The following is an 8,589-nucleotide window of genomic DNA, read 5'->3' on the forward strand; positions in this document are numbered from 1 at the left end:
ACGATGAGACAGGCAGAAAAATATCAGGAATGTGAGCCGGAGATCAAGAAGTGTATCACAAAACGATTACGAGATCAGACGGGCTAAATAGGCTTAAAAAATGATTTTTAGCTTTTGTTTTATTTTGTTTGTGAATATGATGGTTGGCAATTGCTTTGTTTCACAGCAGAATTACTACTGACAGTCTGAAAATGAACTCAGATGGATTTTTCTGCTGCAACCTGTTCTAATGAGCTAAACTTGCTGCTTTACAAAATGAACTGACTGTACTATTATCACATCTAAGTGTATAGCCTCCAATTGTTTCCCCACTGGATGTCATTGTAAAATCACATTATTTAACATATTCAGCGTATAGCCACAAGCCCCCTAATGCTACATCATCTCTGCTTTCATAGCTGCCAATGTGAGAACGTGAGGGAGGGCTTTTAGAATGTGATGAGGCTGGACAATCCTGTGCTAGTCCCACAACACAGGCGGCCGGGCTTGTTATTCTGGTCAGCATCTCTTGTCGTTAACAATGAACGGGGAGCGCGGTGGCGTCACTGGAAACCGTCCACACTTCTGACTGCAAATGGGACGTGTAGAGGGAGTGTGTGTGCATGTGTGTTTTGTGGGTAGGTGGGGGGTGGTTGTTGCCGTGGGGGTCCGTAGGCTTCCCGCCACTGGTCTGAGTGTGCCGCTTGCTGTAAGCCCCGGGACAATAGGACAGAGGTCCCACACGCTTTTGCGAATGGCTGCTCAGCACTGTTTAAAAAATCCATTCACCGTCTCCTGGCGCCTGACTCAATCGCCCAGCAGCCAACCGTGCACGCCGACCAACCAGCATAGTGGGAACATGATGCCCTCTCCCTAACAAAGCCGCTGGAGGGCCTTGAATACAGGCATGTTCGGAATCCCTGGTATGTTCATATTCACCGTCTTTATGACCGCCATCCCTGCATGTATTTCACTCTCAGACTGCGACTGATGTACAAACGAGAGAATTTCCACAAGGTTTCCCAATGGCAAGTATGTACGACTAACAAGGCCATACAATACCTTCCCTGCATCCACCAGCCGGCTGACCTCATCCAGAGCGGGCCCATCCGGAGCATAAAACCCCCACCTGTAGAAGACTCCGCTTGATAGTATGTTCTAGGAGGAGACCGGGGAGGAGGCAATAATTAGAAGTTGGGCATGTCTGCGCCTCACAGCACACACAGAATAGAATATCTATCTGGTAGAAAAAGATAAGGAGGTCTGCATGCAAAGGTCTCCAGGGCTCCTAAATTGATCTTTACATTTTCGTAAATGTCAACAGGCTCCAGGTAATGCTGAAAATACAATGAAACAATTGTGTAAAATCAGAATGAAAAAAGATACTAAGGAGGAACAAAAGTCAGCCCACACATCTGATCATTATTGTGACATGTGCAACATAATCACAGTGAGAAAAAATTAACCGAATAGCATATATATATAGAAATACTACAAATTTGCTGAGACAAGCTACTAAGCTAAGCTACTGTAGAAAACTGAGGTTTCCAACCAACCAAAGCAGAGTTTTTATTTGGATTAACCTTTATAATATTATTTCAAGCTCTATTTTACTCATTATCAGCAGAGAAATATTAGTTACCATCGACTTAATTTTTTTAAAAAAAAGACAGATGAAGATGAGCATAAACAGAAAATTTAACCAAAATCAACTCAATGCTGATTATTTCCCACTATTATGTAACTAGAATTCATTTTTATGGAACGTCTTAAAAATGTAATGTAACTAGTTAAAACTTCACACTTTTTTCACAGCAGACATTCTAACATATCATAGCGGAAAAACCAATCAATATCATGACTCACGGCTGCATTTCATTGAGCGCTTTATGATTCAGGGCCCTCATATTATGCTTGCTGGTCTACTGGGTGACAAGGACACCGTAATGGAACACAGAAACTATTACGGGTGGCTGCATCTACGCCGTTTCCTGCTATGACAAACAAACATTCAGTTATAGAAGAGAAAACCGCCCCCATGTCCTTAACTGGAAATACAACACTGATATTTGATGAAAATATAAAGCTATGCGACGTCACTTTGCCACACCTGGAAGGCTCCGGTGAAACTACCCCTGCTCGGTTGAAAAAACAAACAGCTCAATGCTGCCATGAAGCTTAACACTAGAGGGCTCAGTTGCGCTGTGATCTCCCCGATGGAAAAGACTCGCTGTCCAGAGCTGAGCGCTGAGGGTGTGACTGCTGCGACTGAGCCCCGCCAAACTGACCAGCTGGCTGCTCCTGTGGACAAAGGGGGCTCGGCGGCTTGGCAAGAAACACACAAACACTGGTATGTGCCGGGGGGAGATAGTCGGCCACAATCTGAACAAACACCAAATACTGCTGGTTCAGCAGCAAACACATCCACACACATTCACACACACACGCGCGCACTGCACCGACTCTGATGCCTACACAGTTACACACTCATACACAGTTTCAACACTGCCAGCTGTGCTCTCACTAGCGTCTGCACTGCCCCGGACAACTGGACTCAGTCCTCAGAGCAGCTCCACCCTCTCCTCGTCTGTTTGTCCACCACCCTCATGACATGAACCTCCCTAACAGAGCAGCCTTGTACTCATTCAGACACTTCTAATGCTCAGATCCTCACCTTACCTGCTCAGATTTATCACGCCCTGCAGCATGTATTTCTAAAGACCAAGCACGAGCCAAACGGAGAATACACTATGAGGCTAAGTCAAGTATTCACATGATTCCCATCCAACCTCACCCAAACTTTAATTCATCTGATCAACTGAATGGAAGTAAAATGCAGCAGAAACTTCTATTTGCTGGAACAGGTGTGCACCCGTAACACAGAACTGTCTTTCCATGCCACTGGGGATCAAGTATGCCATTTCAGTTTGGGAGCACCTGTAGTCCACACCCAGCCTACTGGCCTTATGAGAAACACAAGCCTTAAGAGAAACACAAGGCTCAGTGCACTTTGTAAAGACAGTCAACTGAGCAGAAAGGCCTCCGTTTGTGAAACAGGCAGACATCCGTGCTTGATCATAAACAGCGGTGTCATCTCTCACATCAGTATTACTCATGTTTACCTGAATGGCTTTACTGTGGAGGGTGAAGCCGGCATGAAGCGTCCCATCTAACAGGCCCATGGAATCGGTGTTGAGGAGTAAAGGTGTTACCAGCGTGACATATTTTGCCCCAGACCAGGGCTTCAGCAGGCCCATCGCATACTCCTCTGTATCTCCACCCACGCCATCCAAAACAACATCAAATCTACGGGTGCAAGCACAGTCAAACTTAAGGAAATCCTGTTGGACAAAGGTTTAAATACTAAAAATCAAACAAGCGGCTACATATGAGACCCCTGTGGGCTTTTAATTTGTTAAAATCTAATTATCTCATGTCCATGGCACTGTCTTCTAGAGGACCCATTTAAATGCCAGGAAAAGATAATTGTTTTGTCTTTAAGCTAAGGCCAAGGTTTACCAATTCTGTTTTGGGGGTAGGAAAATAAGTGAACCAGCATCCTCTCAGACCTTAAGCCCTGGTTTCCATGGAAACTAGAAAATGAGTCAGTGAGCAGGTGTGCCATGCTGACAGGAAGATGTTTACCACATTTAGGGTGTTTATGGGGGGAAGCGTACATAATTTTAGCAGTCTTAGATGATCGCTTTTCATTAGCACCTTTATTGGACTGGCACTGACTCTAATGATGCTTCATCAAAGAACATTTTGCTCCAATCTGCTTCTTAAGAAGAAAAAAAAAACACTGAAACCACTTTACACATGATGTAAGGCACAATTTTTATAGTCTGTGTATCTCGAAAAACACAACAGCAAAGTCTTACTTTTCCATTGTTTCTAGTTTTTCAGCGACATCTCCTGCTGTGTAGTCCACCACCTCGTCAGCCCCGAGCCCTCTAACAAGGCCTTCAGCATTCTGAGAGCACGTAACGGTTACGTGGGCTCCCCAAGCCTTCAGTAGCTGGCAGAAAGTAGAGGAAGAACACAGATAAATCGGCACAGCAGGAGGCCGTACATTCTTGCAGGGTTCAACATTTGCGAAAGACACACGCAGGCACGGCTACAGGAATAAACTTTGCCTTACCTGAATGGAAAATGTTCCAACACCTCCTGATCCTCCAGTGATCAAAACTCTAGGAGGAGAAACCCCAGCAACCACAGGGTCATTCAATTACTGTGCGACTCATTTAAAACGAAGCTACGAAAAGAAGTGGGAGCCTCGGGGGGTGAGAAGGGATTTGCAGGATTGGAAGCTATTACATTAGAAGAGAAGTGGAAGTTCCATTAGGTTACTCATCAGGTTAAGTTTTTCTTACAGTGTATGGTTTAAAAGCTGGATCTTTTGATGCCAATTAGAACGAAACACGAGACTAGTTGAAGTACATGAATGAAAGTGTTGGAGAACGCCTCATTAAAGTCGTGGTCTGCATGACTGGACTGACTTCTTAACAGGAAAAGAGCACATTTAAATTCTAAGACCCTAACGAATTAATTCAAGGATTACAGTTTGGAATGGCACTCAGGGACTTCTCACTTCTTCCCGATTCACACCTCTCTTGGCAAAAAGGTTCGATACTAAGTTTCAGGCTGGTGCTTGCCTTTTATTTGAAGCGTTGTCTCTGCAAAGACCACCTGCATTCACGAGTGCAGACAGAGCAGTGTTGGCTACGTAGGGGATGGACGCTGCCTCGATGTGACTCAGTAATTTTGGCTTGTAGGAAACCTGCAAAAACAGCCAGAGACAGACTGAACAGCGAGAACTATATTAATATGTAAACAATCTTTTAAATTAGCAATTCAGGAACTCAGTTTAATCACCAGAGCTGTTGCGAGGGAAGCTAGCGAGAGCAGCTGAATAAATGAAGTACAACGCAGCAAGAAAGCACAGGGCAATTTGTATGTCCCTGTAATTGCTGCCACAGTGGCGACTGCAACCAAACAAACTTAATCCTAATTACTTCTTACACAGCAGCATTACGTAACAGGGTGCACTTCTTCCAAACTTTTGTCAAATATGTGTTTTTTTCCAGTTAAAATAAGACTTCTCAATCAGCTTTTTCCACTTATTTGGAAACATCCTGACAGTAAATTTAAATTACTTTAAAGTCGAGGCAGCAGTTAAATTACACACAGTGAATTTATTGCATCAACTGCACTCTGCAGACTGTAGCTTACCTCGTACTCTGTCAGAGTCACAAATTCGGCCAGACTGCCTTGTTTCCATGGGGGTACAGCAGCCCACACCTGGAAGACAAATGACATTTAACATGCTGAACACAACTCAAATTAACCACCTACTCACAGTCTCTGAATTTGGTTAATCGGCTATTAAGCTCTCTGACAACTCTGCCGGTCGTTTCTTGTAATTAGTCTTTTCCGAAGATATTTTTAAACTTGTGGAAAACAATTACTCGAAGAGTGCATGTGGAAATTTTTTACTGCTCCATTGTTCCATTATTTAATCACATTCACTTTCAGCTGAATTTGCATAATTACCTTTCTGTCTGCCGGAAGACTGTAATGTGGATACGTGGGAGACAGCACAGCAGAAGTCTCAAATTATTATGAGTCACACGTAAGTGATGACTGAGCAGAAACAACTTGATCTTTCCTCCACGAAAATGTATGTGAGTGACTCAGCTATGGAGGAGTGTGGAATCGGGGTGAGCAATATTACAATAAATTACATTTCAGTAACATAATCTCTTTTCTCTTAGTCTTAGCTATATCTTTAACAATTTTTTGAGTGCTTTGAAACAGTGCTTCCCAACCTTTCAACGTGTGACCCCTTAAAATGCAGTAATGCTTACCTAGAGTCTCTCATTACAAGTTGCATACGTCTGTGTTTTTGTTTTTTGTTACCAGATCAACCAAAGACTCATTTATCCCCTATTTTATGCAAATATTTTTTATTACAGTTATACAATCAGTCACAAGTGAAACAAGCAAATAATAAAGAGCACAAATGTTTTTCTCCTTTACTATCCTGCTTATCATCTCAGAATTAGCAACTTGGGAGCTGGGAACCTCTGTGTCAGATCAGAATGGAAACTGCGTCAAATATTCACAATACTGGATGTTTGCATGACTTTTGATTCAATGTGATGAAGAAATTTCATTTTGTTTGCTGCACTAACCACAAAACCGATTTTCTGTTTGGTTATTTTGCAATGTCTGTTATTTTCTGATACACTGTACTACATTGCACATTCTCTTGTTTCATTATTAGGTACACCTACACAATTTAACACTTTGATGCACAACATAGGTCACGAGATACCCATTTTCCATTGAATTTGGGTCACGTCTGACCCATGTTGTGCACCAAAGGGTTGGTGCAACAGACATGCCATGAATTTTACATTTAGGTAGATTATGATGTTCGCTTTTGAGTGACACTGTCAGAAAGGACCCACATCAGTCATGAATTAAACCCCTACAATTGCATCTTTGTGTATTTAGAAGTTGTTTTTTTCAAAACAATAATCTGTCCCTGTTTTAAAATGACTTAAATGTAATTTTACATCTTTGCATCCTCTCTTATGTGCAAATCTACACATTCCTGCCTCTTTTTCCCCTGCACCTCTACCCATTTACTGCTACTTGAGCACACTAGCTCAATTACAGCATTGCTAAAACACTGTAAAAGACACAAAATGCCAAGCTGTATTATTGGAGTAATTGAGGAACACATGTTCAACCAGGAAACAGACCCTGAAAAGAAAAATTACATGAAAAGTTCACCCAACAAGATGACAAGGTTAAGTTATTTGTATTGTTATGTACAAAACTCTGGAAGTCGATACACTGCAGTAAGAGAGGGTCTTAAATTCTGTGTTAGCCCAATGTCTCTTGTTAAGGTCGTAGATTCTGGTGGTGGTCAGGCATATGGGTTCTGTAAAGCGTCTTGAGACGATTTGACTGTAATTGACGCTATATAAATAAAATTGAATTGAATTGAATTGAATTGGTGATGTGCTGGACTGGATTATATTCAGATGTGTTCAAAATATTCTTTTTCCTTCCCGTTTGTAAATGGGACAAGAGGCAAAACAGTAGAAACACATCAGTAAGTTGTATTCCAGGTCAATGCCATTACAAAGAACAAACTTAACAAGTATAGTTTAGATGCGAGGTATGTGACAGGATCAGAGGAGACCGAACTGAACATTATTATCTCAGTGAAGGTTGAATTTAAGTCTGTGCTACCTTTTTTCAGGCATACTTAACAAAGCAACCACTGTGACATTATGTCCCACTCCTACTCCTGTCTTCCTCCTTACTGCCAACTCCAAACATCCATCCATCCATCCTCTATACACCGCTTTATCCTAACTCCAAACATGCTGTACTCTTTCTAAAAGATGGGCACCTACCTCATCCCCTGGAGAAAAGTGGGTAACCCCAGATCCACAGTCCACCACTACACCAGACACATCCCGACCAAGAATGAGGGGAAACTCATTATCGTCGCTCATCGCAGAAAATGGATCCCTTCTTAACTTCATCAGTTTAGCTCCATAGCCACCTGAAATGAAGGAAGTCAGCAGGTACGCTTAAAAAAGTCAACTACAAATCATTTATTGTCTGTTTATTCTTATTACATTGCTCATGGAGAGCATTAAGTTAAATTTTTAGGTAATAAATTCATATTAAGTGACACTTACCCCTCATAGATACATCAAGAGGGTTTAGACTAGCTGCATAGACTTTAATCATCACCTCACTAGCAGAATTGATGGTGGGCATTGTGATTTCCTCTGTGTACCTCAGGACCCCATTAGTGCCATACTGATCAATGACCCAGGCTGACATGCAGCTTTGCAGTCTTGAAGGTGAACTGGAGAAATTCCTCCTGAAGCACACACTGCATCCTGCCCTGGATAATGTTTTTATCGAGCCTGCTGCCTTCGCGTTGAACAAACACAGGAGACTGGTTGAAGCCATAGCTCTGACTGAAGCCATGCGAATCGTTCTTCCAGCTGTCTGTGCCTACAAGGTCAGCTTTCGATACAATTTGACATTTAGGACGCTTGTCACCAAACTAGCTAGCTACCAAGCTAGGCAGCTACAGGGCTAACATTAGCATGTCCGGGTTGTCAGCGCGCAGCACACACGGACATTACAGGTTAAATACATAAGCGACAACACATTTGTGTGTTACATTAAGCAAAATAAGGAACTACTGGTGCAAAAATCCACAGATAACACACCTTTCCCCTGCTAGGCATACAACAACATGCAGGTTACCAAACAAGCTAACCTTTGAACTCACAACGGTAGCCAATAAGAATTCAGTAGCTAAAAATTCGCACCAATAGAAGTTGAGAACAGACTCTGACGTATGTTAAAACTGCGTAATAAATTCTAATTGTGTTAAATCTCTTATCTTTCATTCTCTTGTGTGCATTTTACAAGTGATCTTGTTTTAACTGAGTTATTGAAATTGTAAAGTCTGTATTGTTTGAAATACACTTTGAACTAGTGATTTATAAAATATGTCAGGTTTTTTTATCCTTACATGTTGTGCAAGCTTTGATTTTTTTTTTTAAA

General features: G+C 42.1%; 1 protein-coding gene across 1 annotated transcript in view; it reads right to left on the reverse strand.

Moving 5' to 3' along the window:
- LOC110948040 (reticulon-4-interacting protein 1 homolog, mitochondrial-like) overlaps positions 1–8,319 on the reverse strand; it is a 9,248-nt gene extending 929 nt beyond the window's left edge. The window contains exons 1-8 of the mRNA XM_022189411.2: positions 7,704–8,319; positions 7,413–7,564; positions 5,212–5,280; positions 4,635–4,759; positions 4,121–4,169; positions 3,861–3,997; positions 3,102–3,285; positions 1,042–1,137 (exon numbers count right to left, since the gene is read on the reverse strand). Coding sequence (XP_022045103.1) covers positions 1,042–1,137; positions 3,102–3,285; positions 3,861–3,997; positions 4,121–4,169; positions 4,635–4,759; positions 5,212–5,280; positions 7,413–7,564; positions 7,704–8,001 — 1,110 coding nt within the window. The 5' untranslated portion in view covers positions 8,002–8,319. The remainder of the gene's footprint in view (positions 1–1,041; positions 1,138–3,101; positions 3,286–3,860; positions 3,998–4,120; positions 4,170–4,634; positions 4,760–5,211; positions 5,281–7,412; positions 7,565–7,703) is intronic.
- Between the last annotated feature and the right edge of the window lie 270 nt (positions 8,320–8,589).

Source organism: Acanthochromis polyacanthus, chromosome 16 (genome assembly GCF_021347895.1).
Source record: "Acanthochromis polyacanthus isolate Apoly-LR-REF ecotype Palm Island chromosome 16, KAUST_Apoly_ChrSc, whole genome shotgun sequence".
NCBI lineage: Eukaryota > Metazoa > Chordata > Actinopteri > Pomacentridae > Acanthochromis > Acanthochromis polyacanthus.